The sequence below is a fragment of the Melanerpes formicivorus genome, unplaced genomic scaffold (genome assembly GCF_026170545.1).
Source record: "Melanerpes formicivorus ecotype bairdi unplaced genomic scaffold, bMelFor1.0.p_v2 SCAF_11, whole genome shotgun sequence".
NCBI classification, from domain to species: domain Eukaryota; kingdom Metazoa; phylum Chordata; class Aves; order Piciformes; family Picidae; genus Melanerpes; species Melanerpes formicivorus.
In genome coordinates, this window is record NW_027142363.1 from 12,663,092 (window position 1) to 12,687,380 (window position 24,289).

At 44.3% G+C, this 24,289-nt stretch overlaps 1 protein-coding gene across 2 annotated transcripts in view; it reads right to left on the bottom strand.

The window, feature by feature from the left end:
* Positions 1-2,197: 2,197 nt before the first annotated feature.
* RUNX1 (RUNX family transcription factor 1) overlaps positions 2,198-24,289 on the bottom strand; it is a 178,888-nt gene continuing 156,796 nt past the window's right edge. The window contains exons 7-8 of one of the 2 annotated variants that reach the window (XM_068144575.1): positions 7,141-7,302; positions 2,198-3,278 (exon numbers count right to left, since the gene is read on the bottom strand). In XM_068144575.1, the coding sequence (XP_068000676.1) occupies positions 2,785-3,278; positions 7,141-7,302 (656 nt within the window). In that variant the 3' untranslated portion in view covers positions 2,198-2,784. The remainder of the gene's footprint in view (positions 3,279-7,140; positions 7,303-24,289) is intronic. The other variant, XM_068144576.1, reaches the window with a different exon arrangement.

The window sequence follows — 24,289 nt, forward strand, 5'->3', positions numbered from 1 at the left end:
CATACTAACCACATCAACCTCTCTTCTGTCGTTGGCCTGAAGTCACCCAGCCACAGCAGCCCTGCAATCTGTGGTGAGGCGTATGGCTCCTCTTAGGTCTTCCCTCCCTCACTTCTGGGTTCGTGTTCACAGTACTATGCACTTGGGTGGTCCAGTCACAAGGCAGATGTGAAAGCTGTAGTAAATGACGACTTTATTTGCACAGTGACAGAGAATGTGTAAGATGGATTCTGTAACATAGTTACTGTTTAGTGATGAAGGACATGTTTTTTAGGCTACTGAAGAAATGACATCCCAACGATGTAAATGTCACAGCAGGTAGGGTCTCTGTATTTCTGCATTCAAGGGGGGTCTCCAGAGTTACAAAACATACTTTTATTGGTTCTGATCATTTTGATGTTTTCTGCATTTTTGATCAGAGTAAACTGTAGCAAGTTATAAAGAATATTATACTAACTGAAAAGCATAAGGCTGTGAATGTGTTTTGGGTGAAACCTTTTGAACTTCTGCTGAGTCTCTTGAAACATTCCCTGTTTTCTGCACAAAAATGACCGTATTGACAACGTAAATTCTTCACTTTGTAACTTTTCAATACCAAAGTGCTACTGCATCTGATTTCAACAAAGAAGCAAAATCATATAAAAACAAAGAAAACATGAAAAACAAATGGTTTTAAATAAGTCCAGCTGTTTTGCTGCCTGCAGCCAAGGATCTTTTAAATTTGAATCCTTTAAATTCTTTTTTTTAAACATCAAACACTGATCTGAAGTCCTGCTTTCAAATACTCTCTGAGTTGACCTGCAATTGTTTCACTCATTTAAGAGGTACATTAAATAATAATCAGCTAATTTGGAACACACACACGTGTCAACATCAGCAGTTTGTAATGAATGAGTAGTACAACTGCATCCAGACCAAACTCTCAAATAAAATAGTGCCATAAACTTTACAGTGACATCTGCTATGTTTGTTCTGGTAACGATGGGCAGCGATGATGACTCTGTATCAAATAGATTGTTAGTACAAACCCTGCTTATTTGCTACAGGGCAGAATATTCAATGCACCAATTTTAAACATCCTTCCTCTTCCCTCAGCAGATGGTGACAGAAGAACAGTTAAAGCCCCTTCTTTGCAAGCTTGCTTTCCAGATAAGCTTGACAATCCTGTTCAGTCTGAGTTATTTTGTGATGCATGTACTATTTTCCAGTACACTGGAACATGGCTTTTGTACTGTGCAGAAATCTTGGCTCTGCTGAAGTAGAAGCAAATCTCACATGGATTCCATCAGAGCCAGGACTTCACCCTTGCCATGCTGTGTGTTGGCTTTCACTTTTGACTACGAGGCCCCCACCAGTGCTATTAGGAAGCCCAAGACAAGCTCAGTAACAGAATGGGGTCATACAGGGATGTATTTAGTCAGAGAATATTGAGTCTGCCTTATAAAATATATACATCCTGATTGCTGATCCTGAGGGTCACCACTGGTGACAAAGAGGAAGAGAGGAAGGAGAAAGGAGATACTACCCCACAGAGTGGGAAGGCACAGAAAGTCACAGGGATTTTGGTGCCTACGTCATTTCAGTAGGAGTTTGGCACCTAAATGCCTTTGAGGATCTGAGCATAGTTAGCTGAATCAAATGAGAGTGAGATAATTGTAAACAACATTTCTAGGTGACTGGGAGCTCGCTGTACCCATCGTTATTCCAGCCTTATTCAATGTGATAAATTTGACTTTGGCTGCTAGGTAAAAAAAAAAGGCAATTGCTGATCTTTTTCAATATAGGCATATTTAAATAATAACAGTATCAACAAATAAGAAAAGTCTAAATATCAAGCATAAATATCAACCAACTCATCAAAGTAGTACAGTAGTTGAAAATGACCCAAGGCTGTAGCCGTTGTATTAAAAAAGTCCAAGAGAAAAAAAGTTAAATTAAGTCATTGGAAAAAAAAAAGGCTGATTCTTTCAGCTGACAAAGCAAGAAAGAAGCAAGCATGATTTAAACAAAAAAAAAATAAGAGCAAAATGTTTTTTTGGGTTGTTTTGGTTTTTTTTTTTTCTGCAATTTCTAAGGTGCCAAGAGAAATAAACAAATCAGATGCAAAGCAGGATGAGCTGCATCCCAAAAACAAAAATCCACCCAAAACCAAACCCCAAAACAACAACAAACCCCCTCCCCACCCCCCCCCCCCAGCAATAAAAATTTCCATATTCTTTGGAATATACAATATGGTTTAAAAAAAAAAAAAGAAAAGAAAGAATGAAGTCCAACATATAAAACCTCTCATTCACAGCATTGCTAAAACAGAAGCGTTCACAGTTTCCCTCTGGGAATCTTCCTATACTTCCTTACAGTTAATATGTCCATAAGATGCAGTAAACTCACTAAGATTGATTTTTTTTTTTGTTTGTAGATTTTTAAGTCTTAAAAATAGAAGTGAACTGAAACTCTCTTTAGGGCTGTGGAGACCTTCAAGCCCAGGCATGTTAGAAAGCCACAGGCCTGGAAACAGACTGGGTACCTTTCTACCTGCCCTTGCTACCTCTGGACCACCAACTCTGGCATCTTCCTTTCCGGAAGCTCAGCCCCGTCAAAGGATGCTTTGCTGGAGCAATATTGCTTCACCAGGGGCTAATACATGCCACTTCTGAAGGATTTGCTTCTGAAAGTGATGTATGAACATGGCAGGGCCCACAAGCAAGACAGGTGTTTATGGGATACCTATGGGCACCAGGCAATGGAAAACATGTTAGTCCTGACCCATAACTACTTAAAATTCATTCAGTATGGTCGCCACACTGCTTCCTCTAGCCTTGCTGTGGTCGCCATGTTAGTGGGGGAGTTACTGTGGCTCCCTTCTGCCTCGACCACCTCACTTTGGTTGGGAAGGTTGGGGTTGAGGAGCGTTGATCCCGTGGAGGCATTGGTGCAGGGTGGGTGGATGCGTGGTGGGGACCGGTCTCCCCCTGAGATCATGGAGAACTGATAGGACCCAGCAGAGGTTCCATAGTAGAGGTGGTAGGAGGGTGAGGTGGTCTGGAATGGGCTGCCCTGTGCCTGCGACGAGCCAGGGTAGGGAGGTGGGAGGTAAGTGTGGTATCTCGTGGCTGTGGACATGGCGGACATACCAATTCCTATCCCTGAACTGACAGGTGTCGGCGTGTAGGTGAATGCTCCTGGGTAGTGCATCCGAGGGTCAGAGATGGAGGGTAGTGCAGAGAAGGAGCGGTCAATTCCCACTCGGGGGTCACTGAATGCAGTCAAGTCAGAAGCACCTGGGTGGGGGGCAAAAGATAAAGAGAACTGTTGAGCTGGCAAAATGCAGATTTACCTGTTTGAGATGATAACTAACATCTACACTCTGGTCTACAGTTAACTCAAGTGGCCAGAACAGAGCTTTGCCCCACCTGCTCTCTAATGCAGTCATTGTAACACTCATGTATCTGGATGGTTTGGATTCATTTCAGTAAAGCACCAATTAAACAGGAGTGCCAAGTTCCCACCCTGGTATGTGTATGTGTCCACTCTTAGAGACCTTACAGCACAAGCTGTTATTTACACTTCCAGAGTGTCCCTGTCCTCAATGGGCAGGTGGGGAAGAGGAACACAGATCTCAAACTCCTTGCTAAGCATCACTTGACTCACCAGGGACATTGACATCGATGGGACCCACACACTTTCCAGCTTCTGCATAGTCTCTCCCTGCACCCAGTTTTATTTGTCAACTCAAATGAGAAGCTCCATGGAGCAGAAATTGTCCTTCAGATACACAAATGTGCACAGGTGGGGTTTAACACATTTAGAACCACAGTCCCCATTGAGTCTCAAGTCAAGATAAATCAGGTTTGCTTAATGTCTCTGTATTTGGGTCCTCATTTAATGTCTATGTAATGGGTACTAGTCTGAAAATCTTGGCTCTAATGGGTATGTAAAAAAGGACAACAACAGTATTGCCTTGTTAAAGTAGAATGATATATCTGAGGGTTGGCCTTTTTTCTTCCTTTCATGTGTGCTAGAACCCTTTCTCATGCTACTGAGCAAAGTGTTTTATAGGACAGTCAAATTCTGCTCTGCTTTGTCTGACACCAGTGGAAGTATGCCCAGTCCTGCTGTCTCCTTCCCTGGTGTGCAAGGATTAAACAAGCGGAGCAGCTAATGGCCTCTTTACGAAGGATCTTCATCATGACTCAGATTAATGGAAGGTGTCAGTCCCTAGAGTTGGCAGCTATGCATGCTTAAAACAACAATAATAATTAACAAAAAAATCTTTCCAGAAGATTTCTTCTGTCAGACAAGGCGTGGAGTCTGCAGAAGAGGAGCCATGTGCTGAAGGAAATACTCATGAGAAGAAGCAGAGAGAAAACAAAGCTCTTGGCTCTGACCAGATTTAAATCTAGAGCAGACACACTTCAGTGCTAAGTTCTGAAAGCTTCTCAACGATACAGCCAGCACACTTTGATGGATATCTGTAAGTTTCTTAGAAAAGCTCTGATGCATTCTGCATGTTTCACTTTTGAGTTTGCCTTCCATTTTTTCCTGGCAGATAAATAAGACCCCTGAACATATTTCCTTCCCCTAAACCCCAGCACCTTTAGATTTAACATGACAAGACACACCATGGTATGGAATGGCGGGAGCTTCACAGAGTACCTACGTTTGAAGGTGGCATCTGACAACCTGTCAGATTTTAAATGGTACTTCCACACCTCATTCCTGAGAAAGAAATCGAACTTGTTGAAACTGCCTGGCCACAACACTTAGCTGATGAGGGTTTCTTCTGCCCAGTTTGGCAAAAAGAATAGCAAGACTTCATGTCAAGATGTTTCAAATATGTCCCATATCTTTGCTTTTCCTTTTGAGGCACCATGTCTTTAGGTGGTAGGGCCTAACAAAACCCCTTGAATTTGCTCTTTGTTCTGACAAGGAGAAATTTCTTAGACAGGAAGTATGTGTGACAGTAATGGGACTGGAGAGAGAATACAGTGAAAGATTTTTCTGGGACTACTAAATGACACTTTCTACAGAAATAACATTTTGGTAGTATTATAATAAATAACTTAAAATGTGTAAAAATGAGCCCCCTTGTACAGAGTTAAGACAGGAAAGAAAGAATAGAATAGAATAAACCAGGTTGGAAGAGACCTTCAGGATCATCACATCCAACCTATCATCCAACACCACCTAATCAACTAACCCACGCAACCAAGCACTCTATCAAGTCTCCTCCTGAACACCTCCAGTGATGGCGATTCCACCACCTCCCCGGGCAGCCCATTCCAATAAAGATCCTCTAGGTTCCTTCACAAGTCATGGAGAAACTACACTTGACCTAAGATAAAGCACTCTGACCATGGGCACTAAAAGCACTGACAAGCCCTAGTGCTGGTGCTCTACCACCATGCTCACCACATACCACAGAAGAAACACAGAATGCAGTTACTGCACGTATTTGTGGCTCTCTTCTGTTATACTGTGCCCTCCACCATGGAAGCCTTCAGTGCTTATGCTACACACAGCACAGTAAGAGCCCTGGTGCACAATGACAACACTTGGGCACTATAGCAGTGCAAAAAATATCACATTTCAATACCTGAGTGCATTCACTCATTGCAGTGTAACCTGAGTTGTCACACTGGTAAAACGTGATTAAGCATCGAGCAAGTCATTCATCATTGGAACAGGCTGCCCAGGGAGGTGGTTGAGTCGCCATCCCTGGAGGCGTTCAAGAGGAGATTGGACGTGGCACTTGATGCCATGGTCTAGTCATGGGGTCTGTGTTGATAGGTTGGACTCGATGATCCTCGAGGTCCTTTCCAACCTAAGTTATACTGTGATACTGTGAGCCATTCAACCTGAGTCAAGCACCCACACCTCTAAGAACACATGCATCAGGCACCCCTGCATAGGGTTTGACAATCAAAATAGCTGACAAATTTGAATGACAAGCAATTTTATCAGTTAAAAAACTACTTTTCTAAGTAAAAAAATAATCACTAGTTTGTTTTACTTTACATTTTCTGGTTGCTATGAAGAAGATAATTTTTAACCTTGCTCTATTTTCTCCATTTCTGCATTTTGTCAGAGGAAAGGAGTGAAAAGGGAAACACAAGGGAGAAAGTAAAAAGGAGTTGGTTTTTTTCCATTTTAAATGAAGATTGTGTCAATGAGAAATAGGAATTCTTATGTCTATTTTTAAACCAAGACATTTCTTTTTTATTCCTCTCTCTTTTTTTCTCTCTTTTGTCCCTTCTGGAAGGGTTCCTGTATTTTTAGCTATGTCTAAGATGCAATTAGTACCCAGACCTAACAAATAATTTACTTTTGGGGAGCATTGTCTGTGTGACTGTTTCAAAGAAGGCTGTATATGACAACAATAGGAGAGGCTGGAGCACATTCAAGTGATTCTCTCTGATCTTAAAAGTCCTGAGTATTCAAATGAAAGCAGTATGTGGCACAAAGTAGCTATTTTTGAAAAAGCCATGTGCAAATTTGTATTACACAGCTCTCATTCATTTTAAGAAAATTCCTGCTATTGAACACACACACACACACACACACATACACACTGCCTCCCATACTAGTTCAACATGTGTGGTTTAGAGTCAGCAAACCTGGGGGGTAGCTTTCACTTCCACCCTACATTTTTATGTTGGCTTGTAAAGCCCTGCAGTACAATTTGATGAAGATGTGACAGGACAATCTAGTGCAACACCTAAAATGTCAACCCCCACCGTCCTACAGTCTCTGTGTCTACCTGTAAGTTGCTGTGCTCTGGTCTGAATTTACAGTGAGGAAGGAAGTAGAACGGAGGTATCTGTGGCATTCATTTATTGGCAGATATGATAGCTCTGCAGCACTCCAAACTCTTTTTATAGTTCCATACATCTTCAAAGTGCTGCTTTTTCCTCTTCTTTGGTTTTTCACAATGCTATGTTGGGCTCGTGACCATATTCCTCTCTACTCTTTGCACTAATCCCAGCAAAGCACTGGAGACAACTTGCTACAGAGGGCCTGCGATAGTCTTCTCTGTAACTGGACTGCAGCAACACCGTAGGACATTGCAACTGCTCTGCACTGGAGTCAGCCTGGAGGCTGTGGTGAGGCCTAGTGAGGGGGAACTAATTTTTGGGTACTTACTTGACAGCCGGCTTGAAAGCTCTGCGGTGAGCGATGTCATGCCGCTAGCCCTGCCGGGTGATATTGGTGTGGCAGGGTGCACAGAGGGGGTTGCAATGGAGCCCAGGTACTGGTAGGACTGGTCGTAGGACCATGGCGGAGATGGCTGTACTTGCCTTGTGTCTGCAATGAAAAAGAGACCTATAGGCTGTTTTGAATGATAAAACTTAGCAATCAAATATGTGAACCAAACCACATGGTGGAAATAGAAACTTAAATGCTGAGATAATTACATTTCAGTTCCATAATCCCCTTTGTCAAGAGACCTTCAAAGGAATTGCTTTCTAAGACATTATTTGTGCATCTGTGAGTTTTGATGGGTTGACTTTTTTCTTGTGAAGCTTTCTGATATTTCACTTTGACGGTGGGCAGGAGAAAGTGGCCAGGGGAAAGCAGATTACGCTTTCCAAAGTGAAAGACTATTCATTGCTGAGATGCATTAGTATTTCAGGCTGTATCTCTGCAGCCCATTTAGCCAAAAAGGCATGTCTTGCATGGCACTGAGGAGACAAAAATACTGAACTGAATGTTTCTGTGCAAGGATGTAAGTAGAGAGAGTAAAAAAAAAACAAGATTAAAATATATGTGTGTGTGAAAGAGAGAGAGATGGAGGGTGAGACTTGTATCCTCCAAAAGGCAGATTCCTAAGTGGATGAATAGAACTGGGGAATTTGACTTCCTCAGTCTTTTGAAAATCCCAGGCTTAATGAAATGAAATGAAGAGGTATTTTGTACATCTATTTTGTATAGGCTAAAGTACAGAAATACAACGCAGAGTGATGGGTCCATCGACTAGCAGTGGCTGAACTTCACAAAGGCGGCGGCCTTACAGAAGTTCTGTGGCGCTGCTAAGATGAAAACGCAGACACCTTCCAAGTACCACCTCTCTGCAGAAACTGCTGGACCTTGGAAGCAAAATCCCCAAATGCACAGAAGCATAAAACATTCAGGGAAAAACACTAACCTATGATTTTCTAGCCGCACCACTAGTTTGGCTGACTTTTGAAATCAGAGATGCACGGCAGGGAGTTTGTCCTCACCAGCTGCAGCAAAGCAGAAACAACTCCTTCCTGCTTAGTTCGTCTTTGCATTCGAAGCTGGCATTTTCCAGTGTATAGAAATAGCTATATTTTTTTTGCATAAATCAAAGAGAGCAAGGTTCCTCCTCTTACCTACCCAGAGTTTTTTAAAACTTCTTTTTTTTTTTTTGAGTACCTAATTTTGCATTTTCTTCAGCTCTAAGAGCATTCTCCTGCATCTTCATCTTGCTAATTGCCTTTTTGAAAAAGGCAAACGCTGGATGAACTGTATTCAAATAAAATTGGTATCAGCATGGAAGGCAAGTTTCCCAAATACGAGATGAAAGACTTTGATCTTCCATCAGAAAGCCCATCTGGAAATTATTTTGTGTGTGTGTGTGTGTGCTTTATGCAGAGGAGTTTTACATTTTGTTTGTTTCATCTGTTTAGAAGAGAAGATCTCTGCAAAGCTCCAAGCTTTTAAAAAGTTACCGATGAAGTCGCATGCAGAATGAACTGAGGTCTTGTAAGGACTTTTCTGCTGAGTAATATATTCAAATTCAGATATTATTAATATTTAATCTTTGGTTTTTTTTTTCAGACAGACCTCTTTAAAAATAAATTCAGTTGACTCATCCTGTTTTAAAAGCAGCATCCAGCTGGATTAAATGGAATTCAGTAGAAACAAGCAAAAAGACACAGGCACAGAGCCTGCCTTACTCTGAATTACAACATCCTCTCATCATTAATGTATGGTCAGTGTTTATTGAAGATGACAGGGAGACAGACGAGGGAATTCAGTCTCCAGGGGTAGCATTAGGATAAATACCACAAAGCATTGACAGAGTAAGCGTTGTAATGGTATGACACTGTGTGTTTCAATTCTGAAACAGGGTTAATTAAATCATTACTCCCTTATTTCAGCAGGCAATCCCATTGATTTCAGTTCAGCAGTGCTGCTGACTACTAGAATCCTGATACCTGCCCTGGAGGAATCCCAGCTCAGGGATGGAAACTCCTTGGCTAGCCTTCCTGCAATGGGAAGCCCTCAGTGTGCTCTGCCAAGGCTGATGACAGAAGTGACAGAGTCTCCTCTCTGTCACCTCTCTTAACACTATCAGTGCAGAAGCCACTAAAGCCCTTTGGCTGGAAATGTTTATGCTTTTAGGTGTTCTGTGCTTAGGTCATAGCACTGCCGAAAGAGAGGGAAAAAAAATCTGTCTTCACCTCCATGTGAAGGGGTTGGGTCCACCCATCCTTGGTTTTTTGGGCTGAAAAGAGAGAATATACTGTGTGCTTTCTCCTGTTACAAACTGTCATTGAGTGATTGGGCAGCTCTGTCCATCACTTTTCTTCTGCTACTTACACTGCCCGCTCTCTGGGACAAGAAACATGATTTTGGCTGGTACCTTGCCCAGCACACATGAGATCCTGGTCCATAAAACAGCCTCAAGTGCAATAAACATACCAATAACAGTAAGAAGATGCAGAAAAAGCCACAGCAGTCACTGCAATCGCAGAAGCAGCAGCAAGACCTTGTTATGGATTTGCTACATAGTGGCAAAGCTAAGTTGATGTATGGTTTATTTCTTCTAGTGCTACTAGAATAGCTTTGTACAGTGTCTTGACTAGAAGCTTGGTGATGTACTGATTACACGTCTAGTAACATCCAGAAAGAGACTACCAAGGTACCTGAACTGTCTTACTTATTTGCTGCTATTACTGACCTCCAGGGTACTTGCAACAGTGATAGACAGCTTGAGAGACCCCCATTATTAATCTCCTCATCCCATTAAGTCTTTCCTAAGTGAAAGTTCAAGCTACCAATCAATTTTCCTTCTTGGCACCTGTATTCCCAATTGCTGTATTTGCTCTCAAAGACTGGCTTTTTGACACCAGACTGGTTAAGAAGGTGCAGCCTATTTAGTGGTATTAATATAGTGCATTATATTATATACATCTATTAAAGCAGGTTGGGCTGACTAACACCAGGGATCACCTTCACAGTTTTAAAATAACAAGCAAGGGATGCAACAAGCAGAGATTGCAACCTGATGCAATCTGTTATAACATTTTAATGGCACCATTTCAGTATCAAGAGGCAGACTCAGCTCCCAGTAAAGGAAAGGTTTGCATTTCCAGCAGCTTCAGTAGGATTTGGATCAGAGGCTGCAAACAGTGTTTCATTTTTACGAGATCTGCTCTTCCTCCACTTTCAGAATTAAACTGTAATGGATTTAAATTTGTTACAGGACTAGGCTACACAAAAAGGCAACAAACTCTTTCTGACTCCACCTCTTTTCTGCATTTACAGTAAGGAGGTGCACATCTCAGAACCTAGTAGCTTGGTGTGGGGAACGAAGTGTGTGGCTTTTCATGGCTGAAGTTAAGTTGGTGGAAATAAACTGCACGTAAGAGAGAGTTGCTTCCCAACTCAGATTATTTGTGAAGAGATTTGCTGGGTGAGCTACTTCAACAAAGGGAAAATAACAGGATTTTGAGTCCACACAGTTTAAAGGCCAAACAAGATTCCAACAATCATTTAAAAGAAGATCAAAATAGCACAAAACCAAGGAAGTTGTTCCAGTTGGTGTGATATGTGCCCAATCCTCCTGGGATTTCTCCCATTAGCAAGTACTTTCCATTTCTGCCTTTTTTTTTTTTCTTTTATGGTGTGAGAAAATGTATTTAAGACATGAAAACAGTTATTAATTGCAATAAAACACTCCGGGGTGAGAATTATGGTGCAATAATTCACACCTTGGTGCGCAGTCACGAGCTCTCGGCCTCCAGCCTCATGCCTAACAAGCTATTAAGCAGAAAATATTGAGCCATCTTTCATGCCTCGTCATGTTTTATTGCCATGAAAAGGTTGCGTTCAGCTTGTTTTAAAAACTTGTAATTAAGTTGTTCAAATGTTGCATAATGTTTAATAGTTTAATGAAACAAGCTTTGCTTAGAGACTCGGAATAAAAAAAAACCCAACAGCCGTTCTCCCCTTTTCATGATGCTCCCTCCAGTCCTGCTATTTAGCATTTTTCCAGCCATTTTCGCCTCGGAAAATTAAAACCCTCACCCGAAGGAGGCGGCCGGTCGCTGCTTTAGTCGAGAGGTGCCGGGGCAGCGCAGTACGTCAGTAGATGGCAGCGGAGACCTTGTGGAAAGCGGCGGCGGCTCTGCGCCTCGGGGCGCCCCCGAGCTCCGACGGCGGCTGCCGGGCTCCCAGAGCAGGGTGGAGGGAGAGCGCGGCGGCCAGGCTGCTTCCGAGACCCGCCGGTAACATAACTAGCTTGAGCAGGAATTTTCCCGGAGCCGTCATAGCCCTTCGTACGACCTTTGTTGACAGCTCTTAGTCATTCCCACCCGGGACGCCGCCAGCGCTCTCCAACCGCAGCTCTGCTCTGCGCAGTCACTGCACAGAAGGAGCATCTCTCAAGAGCAGCTCTGGGCTCAGTGCTTATCCAAGAGCGCAGAGGCACAGGAGAGGTGTGTATCCACCCAGACCTGAGGATTCCTATGCTTAGCAGAACCGGTACGGTTAAGCAGGGCAAACAAACACCTGACAGGCAATGGAATTGTCCTAGTGTGACACAGGGCATGTTTTGGCTTCCAAAGTTGTTATGGATAGTCAAGTACAGAAAGAGAACTCCCTTTGTGCTCAGAGTACAAGACTCCAGTCAAAACCACAGTTTGCGCAGAACATCCTTTTGCCTCTAAAACTGATCCCGAGCATTCAGGACATACAAATTGCTGGGACACAATAAACATGAAGTTCTGGGATGCTAGATCTGTGTGATTCTTTTTCAGGGGGAGGCACACACTTTAAAATGTGAAACAACAATCACTTCTCCTTCCAAAAGAACACACTAGGATGCTGTCAGGCACTCAGAAGGTATAAATCATCAAATTTTGGTGGGACTGTGGTGATTCATAGCACTATATATAGTGCTATATAACAAATACAATAATCCATACCAAGCTGTCTACAAGAAAGCCCCTGGTTAGATTTTATGTTCTGATCAGAAAAGACTTTTTTTTCAGCCATATTAAAAGATTTAAGTTCCAAATTCAAGTCAGGTAACAGGTCCCACTACACCTTCTGAGCCAAAAGGAAAAATGCTTATGTGGATGTGCATGGCTTTTGCTGGGCTACATCCCCTGCACCTCTAAATTTCTTTTTATGCCCTTGGAGTGTTGAGAGAGATGGTTCTCTGTGTGTCACTGCAGGTCAGACATTGCTGCCTGCTCCCAGCCAAGAGGCGCCGCATGGCCAAATCTCGGTATGATACAGCATGTTCCTGGAAGCTTCAGAAAGGAGCAGCAGGATGTGAGTCAGTATGCTGTGGCGAGAGGCGGGATGGCGGCGAAGCCCGGGAGGGAGCAGGTATGCCTTTGACTCAGCCAGACTGCCCGCCTTCCCACCTTCCCCTTCCTGCCAGGCTGCACTTGCACAGCGACTGCCTGCACCTCCTCTCTCCTCCCCGGCCCCTTCACTTCGGAAATGACACCTGCCTGCTGGCAGATAAAATTACCTGGGCAAACTACCTTCCACAAGTGATTTTTTTTTTCCCAAGCCAAGGTTAGGGGAGACAAAGGAGCCAGCCCCGAGAACCAAACAGCTAACTAGCCACCATCCATGTCAGGGAAAATCCCCCGCTCCTCAGCCTTGCAAGATGAAGACAAGTTGCGAAATAGCTGCTGCCGTTGCCAGATATTTTTCTCAAGTTGCAAAAATTTCTGTCAGTCGTACGCAACAAACCCTGAAAGTCACAGAGCATCGAGCTTCACAATTCCTCTACCATCCTGGCAAGCACTTTAAAGGCAGCAACTGGCAGAAGATGTGGGGTGGAATGAACACTGGGATTAGTTTACTGGTGTCAGAAGCAGGCAAGGAGAGAGTTGAATCCGTAACTACTTTGAAATGCTTTTCTGAGTCTGAGATTTGTCTGTCTGTCTGCTGCTCTGCCCCCGCCTCTCCACCCCCCACCCCCCCCCCCCGCAGTCTGATTTGCTAATCTTTCCAAAGGGAAACAGTTTTTATAGTGTGACTTTCGCTTCCTTTGAGTGTAAGGCAGGAATGGTCTTGATTAGACTTGTTCATTCAGAGAGGTGTCTTGCTTAACAGAGGAAATGGACTCTGAACACAGATACTCCACGTCGGTTTGTGCTCAGGAGAAAGATGCTGCCTGCCTAAAACACTTAAATTCAGTCTTGCCTCCTTCCCCCTTTTGCCAGCATCTCTCACATGCTTTTCTCTGCCTCTTCTTCCTGCTTACTTTCTCACATTACCTCCTAGCTCCAGCAGCTTCAGGTGAAAGTGTGAGAAGCACAAGGGACCATGTTATGGTCCTACATGAGTCTGACCTGGTCTCTCTCTCTCTGAAGTTAAAGCATCTGAAATGACTCAGTCTCCCTCTCTCCCTCAGGACCCAGCAAATCCTCAGCCTAATGCAGCACGGTGAAAAGGTGTGTCATCTCCCAGCAGCTGAAAGAATTAGTCAGTAGCTTAAATAAGGGGGACTTTCCAAAGGACAAGTTCATCACTGGCAGTGGCAGCAGCCGCACAAGGCTGGTATTCTCATACCTCTCAGCACTGGAACATGAGGAGCTGGAAAATTACAGAGCAAACTGTAAAATTCCACCAGCAGCTACTTCACTCTGCAGAGTGGTTTCCCTCCATGTGCCAGGCTGTGGAAACTGCTGTCACATCACAGAGCCACCTCCCACCGCAACAGCTGGGAGACCTGCAGGTTTCAGAGGTGGGAACTCAGATTTGACCCCAGGGTAATTTTTTCAAAGCCATCTAATTTCCACTGGAAGTTTATAGGAGATGAGCATTCACTGCTCTCCATAGCCTTGAAAACCCCCTTTTAGATTGTAGATTGCTAACGGGTGAGAGGATTTAATGCGGTTGAGAACGACAGTGACCGATATGTCACGTGCCTGGAAATTTTTAGGGTGGGGGGGCTGGGGAGATGGACGAGCCACCCAAATCCCCAAGCTATTCTCTGGAAGAGAAATCTTTGACAGCAACTTCCTGCCTCAATGTTTGCTTTCATTTTATTTCAATATTACCGTGGATTCTTGGAGCATTGCAAAGGCTTGAGAAGGTCTATAGGCAATTGAACCTCTAAAAAGCCTCCTATGGGACAGAAGAGTGAGGGAGTTTTTCCGCACTGAGGTATCACACTCTTGAGAATAAAGAATAAAGAAGTAAGTCTAAAACAAAGACCTTTGAGCAAACAGTTGCTGAGGCTATTTGTTCTAGCTGCAGTGCTTAAGAGTTGATGCAGAACTTCCCAAAGCATGATAACTGCTGCATGGCAGGAGGCTACCAGCCCCTGAGAGAGATTGAATGCGTAGTAAAGACAACCATGGAAAATCACAGAGTGGTGTGATTAGGTGCTGGGGTACAGAGTACCATTTCTACTGTTCATTCAGTACTTTGCATTCAATTTCTGTGCATCATCTACCCCTGACTCATCTTCTGTGATAGCTTCTTTCTTTTCAGCACTGCACTAGGAAGGGTTTTCAGGACAAAAATAATGCAAACCTGGCAGTGCCTTTGAGGATATCAGTCATCCAGTGCTGAATGTGGTGAAAACCTGGAAGTCTTCTATTGCTAGCTTTTTGTTAGAAATAGATGGCAGGGAAGGGGGAAACCCAAAATGAATGCAACCTATTGGTTTGTTTCAATTTCACTCTCTCTATGCCCATGACAAGAAAGTCAGTGCCCCAATAATACTAAGACACCTGGAGATGATACAAAGGCAGCAGGAAAAAGTGTCTGTTCCAGCTGTGTATTTTGGGGGGGACAGAAAGAGAAGTGTGTATTTCCTTGTGTTTAAAGCTTACCTGAAGGAGCTGCCTAGACTAGCGGGCCTGTATATACACAATGTGCCAGAAAGGAAAAGGTAGCATTTTAGTAATGGTAGTTGGCCGTGGGGTGAAGGTCTCCTAAATAACCCTCTCAGTTCTCACTGCTAACTAACTTGGTGCCAGAATCAGGAAGTGCAGACAACTCCAAATACTGAACTGTGAAGACTGTGATTTCACAATCAACATATGTGCTGTCCTAGCAGGTTAGTACATAAGCTGCTCAAACGAAATATAAACCATCTCTCCTCCTGAGTAAGCACACTCCTTCTGGGCTGGCGTCACTGCTGCTTTGAAGAACATGATGCCATTATGGGCAAACTGCAAAGTTTCTGGGTGCCAGTGACATGCAGAAGTTGAAAAGCTGAGTTTTGCAAATTAAGGATGCATTGTTCTTTGTCTTTGGAGGCATGAGTCACCCTGGAGAGCTGAAGTTATTTGTTCAAGAGGGAGACTCTGTTCTACTTCCCTTCTTCCTTTTCCCTCCCTCTCTGCATCTACAAGGAATGAAGGAAAAGAATTCAGCTTTGACCTTCCACTCTTTTGTCTCCCCTGGAGGAGACATGCTACCAGACTTGATGCCACTGTTGTGTTCTCCCCTATCTCATAAGTGTATCACTAAAGCACAAACTGAAACAGTGAGGAATCAGGGACAGATACCATGTGGGCAATAAGCAGACTTCACCCTTCATCCCACTGTGCCCAGTCTGGGAGGTGGTATGACGCAGAGCGCCCTGTGGCTTGGATAGGATAGCAGCACAAGCACATACATGTGTGTACAGGCTCCAGCACGTGTGTACGTGCACAAACACTCACCCACACTGCTGCACTGCACTGCAATTTTCTCTGGCTTCAGAGATGCTAGGGAGAGAGCAGATTGTGTGCTAGTGATAGGAAGACATATCATCTGTGGTGACCCACATAGTGACTAGAGAAGGGGACCTGATTGGGGAGTCACTACTCCTTTGTCCATCTTGGCAAATCCTTTCCTGGAAATCACATCTCTCTGAGTCTAGAGGGGAATTGCATGGGTTCTGTGGGAGCTTCCCCTGACCTGCTGCCAGCTCAGTCTATATGACCAGCCATGCTCAATAACAGAGCACCTTTGTTCTTGTCCAACTTGTCCCCTCCCCAGCTTCTCCCTTCTGCTGCTCTAGGTCCAGCTACAGGTCTCCTCTTCACCTTTTGTTCAACCACACGAGTACATGATCACCTACCAGCTGATAAATTCATTGATCCTCTCACTGCCCCTTGAGGAAAGGTATTACTGCAAGCCTCATTTTAACAGATGGAGAACTGATGCTTGCAGAAAGCAAGGCTCTGGTTCAGCGCTCAGCCCACAGAGCTCAGTGCTTGGCTGAGTCAGAGCACATGTGAATTACCTGATGTCACCCCGGCAAGGAAAGTTCACCTGCAAAAACAGCTCGAGGGAGATGCATCTCCTTTGTGCTAGTTACCTCATATCCTGAAAGCAATCCACCTGAAGTGTACCAGAAGGGCACACCAAGAAGCAGGTCAGTTAGCCCATCTCACTACCTTCCTGCTGGTGAGAACTGCTGCTTCCAGCCTGCCTTAGGCAGGTATATTATGCCCTGGAAATGCAGACATAGAACTAGGGTGCTAATTGTGTACAAAGTGTAATGCTGTCTCCTGGTGTACTGGCTCTTGGGGAAGGATTCATCCCACCTCAGAGATCTACAGTGAAGGTGTCTACCTCTGAGCTACTTGTCTAGACTCTAGACTTTATTGCCAAGAGGGTAAAACAGACATTTGTAGGGAGCAAATCATTTCACCCTGAGGGAGACATCTAAGCCAAGCCAGGTGGGTGAATCACACCCAATGAACAGCTGTTTCTCTCTCCAGTCACAACGATACCAGATGACTGTCAGATGGAGACATACAGAACACAGATATCTAAAGTTAGGTGAAATGAATCCCAGCCTGGTTACACCTCCAAAGTTTCTCTTTCACGGGTTGGAGCAAGACCAAAGGAAGTGGAGGGATATCTGCTGGGACATGGAAGTAATCCTGAGTCACTGTTTGCAGACATAGGGTTACCTGCACCTTCCTCTCTAGGGCAATACCCTCCATGCTGTGGGCTGGACCTGACCCTGCTGGTCCTGGGTGGGGATTGTTGATACCCTGGTGCCCAGACCCAGAGCCATTGCCTGAGCAGGGTTCTGCCTTATATTCAAAAAGGCAGTCATAAGATCTTGTCACAGTGAAACACTTCCGAGCTTTCTGTCTCCATTTCAAGACAGTGAAATATGAGGCAGAATGTTCCTTGGATGGGTTATTCCCACTTGAAAACCAATACCATAACAATAAAAACCAAGGAGCAGAGTTGGATGAGGAAGTCTCTGCAGTCCACTGGGAGACATGGTGCTAAAGGATGACTACAATGTGGCCTCAGGTATGTTACAGGTTGTTCCTGATGTTGTGAACTAATTACTGAATATTAAAGTTCTTTAGCCTATAGATAAACAAAAAGTCCTCATCAATCTCTTCTTTTACACTTTCAGTACTCCCTCCTCTTTTTCAGCATGAAAGTAGAGGAAGAAAAAGAAACCTCTGTGAAGTTTATAGTCATTTTATCCACCACAACACACTGACCTTGATGTGAACTAATTAGGTTTGCAATAGATTATTAATACGAGCCGGTAAGGTGGAGTTTTGTCAGTATAAAAGAGGCCTTTGAAGATAACAGCCATTTACACTTTCATGATCTCATCCCAAGTGCTCAGAAGAAAGCCTATAAACTAATAAAGTAGAATTCATCCAGGGGCACTGCACACACAGTGGAGTAGCACCCTCCAAACCCTTATTCAGGATGGCAAATGAAATCTGCTTGGATTCTTTTAAATTCCAACACAAATCAGGATTAAAACAACTTTTGGTGATAAGCAGATCTCTGATGATCTAAAGACACGCTGGTTCATTTTATTGACTTAGAGAAAGTCAGTGACATATCAAATGCAACCTTCATACTTTAACAACTGAGGTCACCTTGAGAAAAGTGATACTGAGCCCAGTGGTATGAAACCTCTCTCCAGAGTGCAGCTTTGATTTACAAGGTGAAGTAAGGTCTTCTTCATATGAATATGTATTTGTAAAGTCAGCTTGACTTAGAACGATGCATGGGGTTTTTGAAAGGCAGGTAACTAAGAAACTGTTGCTCATTATATTACTCAACTGAAATGGACTTCTTTGAAAGCTCTGTTAAATGAGCTGCTCCTCTAAATGGTCAACCTGATTTTGAGGAGATCTGCAAAACCAAATTGGAAAATGAGTCAAGCCCACAAATATGTGCTGAAAGCCCCAACTCACTTGGTTTTTAGGGGCATTCAGTCCAAAAATGTATTTATAATATTATTAAAGGAATGCTTTGCTTCCTTTATCAAATCCCTTGGCACTTGCTGAGTAGCTGAGGAATGCAGCATCCTGCCACGCTGTGACCATTAGCGATTGTCCTGTGTGACCTGCTCTAGGTGATCCTGCTCTGGTAGGGGGATTGGACTCAATGATCTTCTGAGATCCCTTCCAGCCCCGGGGATTCTGTGATTCCACCTGATCTATGGACCTGGTGTGGCAGTAGGACATCTTCCCTGAGTCCCCCCTGAATCATAGAGGCTGGAGGGGGACAGCTGAAGGAAGAAGGATTAAAAGAAAGGTAAAGACTTATCTCCTGGTTCAACCCTTTACCACAGTTGTGGAAGCAAGAGTGCTGAAGACATGCACTAGATCCAGCTCAGCTTGGATGTTCACTCTGCTGGCCATATTTATATCTTATACTGATTGATTTTAGAGCAAGCTAGAGCTCAATTCGATGGGCAAAAGAAAGAAGCAGCATGAGAAGTTGAAATGCTTCTCTCTGAAGTGCTGCTAAAGATGACAGGCAGGAGCTCAGCAAATCAACACACAGACAAGCTGTAGCAGGACTGGAGCACCTCAGCAGTCCTCCTAAAGCAAAGTGCCAAAAATAAGACCCCTGAATAAGCAGGCACAGGGCTTTGAACACATAGGACTCAGCTAGGTACACTGTGGACATAGACTCTCCATCAGGGCAGCTGGGGAGAGGTTTACCCTGAAAAGGGAGGACACCCCTGTGCCACCCATCACAGCAGTGAGACCTGGAGGAGACCTGGGAGAAACCTGCTGATGCCCTATACCTCTCTGCCCTTTTTCTTAGAGCTCTTCCTGCAAGGGACAACCAGGCTGCTCAGAAAAGTACACCACAGCCCCAAATTCTGTGTAACTATGTCCCAAGGATAGTTTCTGGTTTGTGTGCAGTAGGTGCTACGAGACTGGGTGGAGTAAGGAATAACAGCATTGAAGGAAAATTGTAGTCCAGTATAGAAAAGAAGCGTCAACACAGGTCAAATGTTGCAAAATGTCCCAGTGTGGAAGAAATAAAGAGATTTCCAGTGTTAACCAACAAACAGCTGTTGTGTTGCCAGACTGAGGAAGATTTCTTTTGGAATAGGAAATGAGTGATGCTTTATACACATAGCAGTTTTGCTTCCCTTTCTCTATTAAACACCTTAAAAATCAGCCTTGGAAAAGGTAAAGATTTCTAAACAGCTTGGTAAGTCTTGCTTGTTACAATCTCCTTCAAGTTATATGCTGTGACCAGCCTGTCTGCTCTGATTGTTCTCTGTTAGCAGTTATGAACCTAGGAAACACTGGCACATCTAAAACTTTTCACAAACTTAGCTAAACACAGCAAAACTCCACTGAATGTGCTGAACTGGGCAGTTTCAGAGAACCACGGCATGAAGAGTAAGATCACGAGCCATTATTATAAACCAAAGGAGTATTTTCCTGTTTAAGAAACTCTCTCAAACCTAAACATAGTCAAGATACATATGCAAATGTTAAATAATTTCTAAGTACAAGTAAGACCAAACAAGGCATTTACATCTAATGTGCAAATCCAATGTGACGGCAAGAAACAATGTTATTGTAGGTTCTGGATTGTTGACTTGCTTGGGGGGGGGGGGGGGGGGGGGGAGGGGGATCAGAACTTGTCCCAACTGAAATATTTTTTCTGTCTATATTTTCATAATTTTTAAATTGGCAACATTTTGAATCCATTCCTTTGTATTCAGCCATGACTTCTGTATTTGCTGTGGCCTCGAGCACAAGTCCTACGAGGAGAGGCTGAGCGAGCTGGGATTGTTTAGCCTGGAGAAGAGGAGGCTCAGGGGAGACCTTATTGCTGTCTACAACTACCTGAAGAGTGGTTGTAGCCACAGTATCACAGTATAACTAAGGTTGGAAGAGACCTCGAGGATCATCGAGTCCAACCTATCAACACAGACCCCATGACTAGACCATGGCACCAAGTGCCACGTCCAATCCCCTCTTGAACACCTCCAGGGATGGTGACTCCACCACCTCCCTGGGCAGCACATTCCAATGACGAATGACTCGCTCGGTGAAGAACTTTCTCCTCACCTCGAGTCTAAACCTCCCCTGGCACAGCTTGAGACTGTGTCCCCTTGTTCTGGTGCTGGTTGCCTGGGAGAAGAGACCAACCCCTTCCCAGCTACAACCACCCTTCAGGTAGTTGTAGAGGGCAATGAGGTCACCCCTGAGCCTCCTCTTCTGCAGGCTAAACAATCCCAGCTCCCTCAGCCTCTCCTCACAGGGCTTGTGCTCAAGGCCTTTCACCAGCCTTGTTGCCAGGAGAGGGTTGGCCTCTTCTCCCAGGCAACCAGCACAAGAGGACACAGTCTCAAGCTGCACCAGGGGAAGTTTAGGCTCAAGGTGAGGAGAAAGTTCTTCACTGAGTCATTAGCCATTGGAATGAGTTGCCCAGAGAGGTGGTGGAGTCACCATCCCTGGAAGTGCTCAAGAGGGGATTGGACATGGCACTTGGTGCCATGGTTTAGTAGTCATGAGGTCTGTGGTGACAGGTTGGACTTGATGATCTTTGAGGTCTCTTCCAACCTTGGTGATTCTGTGTGATTCTATTTTGCACTTGTTGATATTTTGAGACTGCCAGTGAAACAAAGCAAACCACCACCACCCCCCTTCACTTCTATGTGCAGCTCTTTAATCAGTTTAAATTAATACGCTGTGTTACTCATTTTTTCCCCTATGTGATCCCCAAACAATCACTTAGCTACACTCACAGTAGTCTCACCTGCCAGTGACTTAAATATGAAAAAGTTTATTCCCCTGTCCTCCAGCAGCTCTTTCCCCAGCCTCACATGCTCATTTAGCCAGTCTGAAGCTAGAGATAAGCTGATGATGAGACACTAGAAGGCAAAACCAGACAATTAACTAGGCAAATGTTTGAAGGATTTGGGGCCTGCGGCAAAAATGCTGTTTACTGGAGACTGAAAGCACTATTTCTACTTAGTACAAGCCAGTGTGTCTGAACTCAGCAGTTCTGGATAGTGGCCACCAGTGGACTCAGAGTAAGGTTTATAGGTGCAAGATAACATCACACTCCTGTCTGCATTTCATCACCGCAGGGCCTTTTTCTGTATTATTAAACAAAGGCATGCAAGTACCAACAGAATTATATTTTACCATCTGTCTTTATATTCACTCATTGCATAGTTAATCATTTATTTTTATGCTGAAGACCACCCCAACAAGGAGCAAGGGCAGATCCTCAGCTAGCCTAGTCAGTAGAGCAAGGCCAACTTACGTTGGCTGAAGAGCTGTCTTTTGGTCTAATTCTGCACCTTGCAAAACTCACTGGATAGAAGCAGGGTTGCAATGCCTCACACTCTCATTTTTTATTTGCTACTTTTCTTCTAGAAAGATGTTTTAGGGCAAAGAATGGAGACTGCAGTAAGAGTCAAAATGAGGGAACTTAAACACAAGGCTGTGTTGTATTTCACGCCACTCCTCCCACCAAGGACTTCATCGACCCACTCCCATCTGCACAGCCCCAGCAACGTATCCATTAATGGTGTTGGTATAAATGGAGGAGATTGGCCTTGAAAGTGTAGGGAAAGTACATAGGAATGCCACTGAATTGCAGAATCAGCATTTTACCTGCACAGGTGGACCCAGTCAGTAACAGCACCACAGCAGTTCTGCCAACCCAGGAGGATCAATTACCCTTTGCTGATGCATGGCAAACACATACATGGGGTGACAACTTGTGCTCCAAGGAACTGCTCAGCCACATGCCTCCTTATCTGAGTTGGTGAAAAATTGCCATTAACAACAAAAGGAAAAACCCTGCCAGAGACAGGTCTGCATCCCCTGCCTCCCTCTGCCTCCCACTCAGTGAGAAGAGGAGGGCACAACTAAAAGAACAGGAAAAGGCATTAGTTTCCAGAGGATGCTTATTGAAGACATTTGTGCAACAGAATTGGCTGAGGAGATGAATGGAGATCACAAGGGCAAAGATGGATGACCAATACAAAGATCAGAATCCTGTGTTCAGCTCAGGAATGAATGGTGTATGGAGCCAGGGTATGATCCTCCACCCAAGCTGAGATGCCTCAGTGCCAGGATGCAGAGGATATCAGCCATCAGAGTCTAGCACCTTTCACAACCTCTGAGATCAGAAGACATGGCCCCAAAGTTCTAGGTAACTGGCACAGGTGCTAGGCACACTGATAAGAAGCTATTAATAGTGCTAACCCAGATGAAGGTAGACTTTTCAGTAAGAGTGCAACAAACTAGGTGCCCGTCTCCCATGCTTAATCTGCCAGGCATGGTCCTACAGAGTAAATCCCTGGACATCAAGCCCTAGTCACATTTAACTGCCAAGACAAAGCTATACTTTCCATAAGCACTGCATTGGCTTTGTATTGTAAATATATTTTCCCCAAAAGAAAAGAGGGACATGTTGCATCCAGGCACAGGGAACATGTCTTGTGAAGAGACAGCACTTCCTTAGCTCTCCCTTTATATTTTTTTTTCCCTTCTTCAAATGTGAAAAATAAGTTATATGACAGCCTTTGGTGGAGATGTGTGCAACAAGGCCTTCATTGTCTCAGACAGGTGTGAGATTGGAATTGATTTAGCGCCAACAATCCCAGTATCAGAGCCAGCTCTGTGAGCTGAAAACATACACCAACCATCCAGTAATACTACTGCAGGCAGCCAGAGACTCAACAATTTAAGGCTTAACACACACACAACATAAATCAGATGAGGATGTACCAGCCAACCGTCAGCTTCTTGGGCAGGTGCCTGCAGACCGTCTGTGCGGATCAGACCTTGCCTGTTTCAGTTATTGGAAACATTTTTTCTTTAAATATTTTTTTTTTCATATGAGGATGAGAGGGTGGGTGGAGCTGCCAGCTCAGACACATCCACATCTGCCCTATCTTGCCCCAACAGCCCTCCTTTGCCTGCTGTTTGGAGACAGTGCTTCTTGTAAAGTCACTTTATTCCGAGTGCAAGAGGGAAGGAATTACATCTTGGGGAAATGTTTAATGTACAAATACAAAAATCACATGGACATGTACTCAGTATGCACCACCCTCCTGAAACAAAACCGGTCCCTTCCTTGGGAGTTTAGGAGGTTCTGAACATGATCAAACAAGCACAAGAATTAGCACAGCTGGTTTTCTCTTTTTTTCTTCCCTTATCTTTTCTTTTATCTTTTTTTCTCCTTTCCTTCCCTTCTCTTCTTTTTTTCCCCCTTTCCTTTTTCCTTTCTTTCTCTCTCTTCCCCCCCCCTTTTAATTTTTTTTTCCTTCCATGCATTGACATATTTCCTTCATTTTTCCAGAAAAAAACCGTTTTCACACTCCCTCCTCTCTGCCTTTACTTCTTTCACCTACTTCAACCTAGGCCCTGGTCTACATCTGGCTGCATTAGTTACCTCAGTGAAGGCAAGAGAGAGCAGTGATTGTGGCATCCCACTCCTCCCACAGGCTCTAACACATGCATGGAGAGATCCCATGTGATACCCCAGAGGCTTGGGCATGGTCACCCACAGATGACCCAGAGATGCACTGGTGACAGCATTACCCTCCATAATGCCTGAGGTATCTGGTGAACGCTGCTCTGCCTGCTTTCTCCCTGTGCCCTGGCAACTCAGTTTTAGCTGCCCTCAATTACACATGCAAGCCCTTCTTCAGTTCCTCTGAACCTAGGGCTCTTGCATTTCATAACCCAGATGGGCAGCACTCTCAGTCCCTTGCAGAATGAAAGAAGGACCAGAAGGAGGATTCTTTGGACCAAGGCTGGCACCTGAAGGCCCCAGGCTGTTCCCTTGCATAATCCATCAGCAG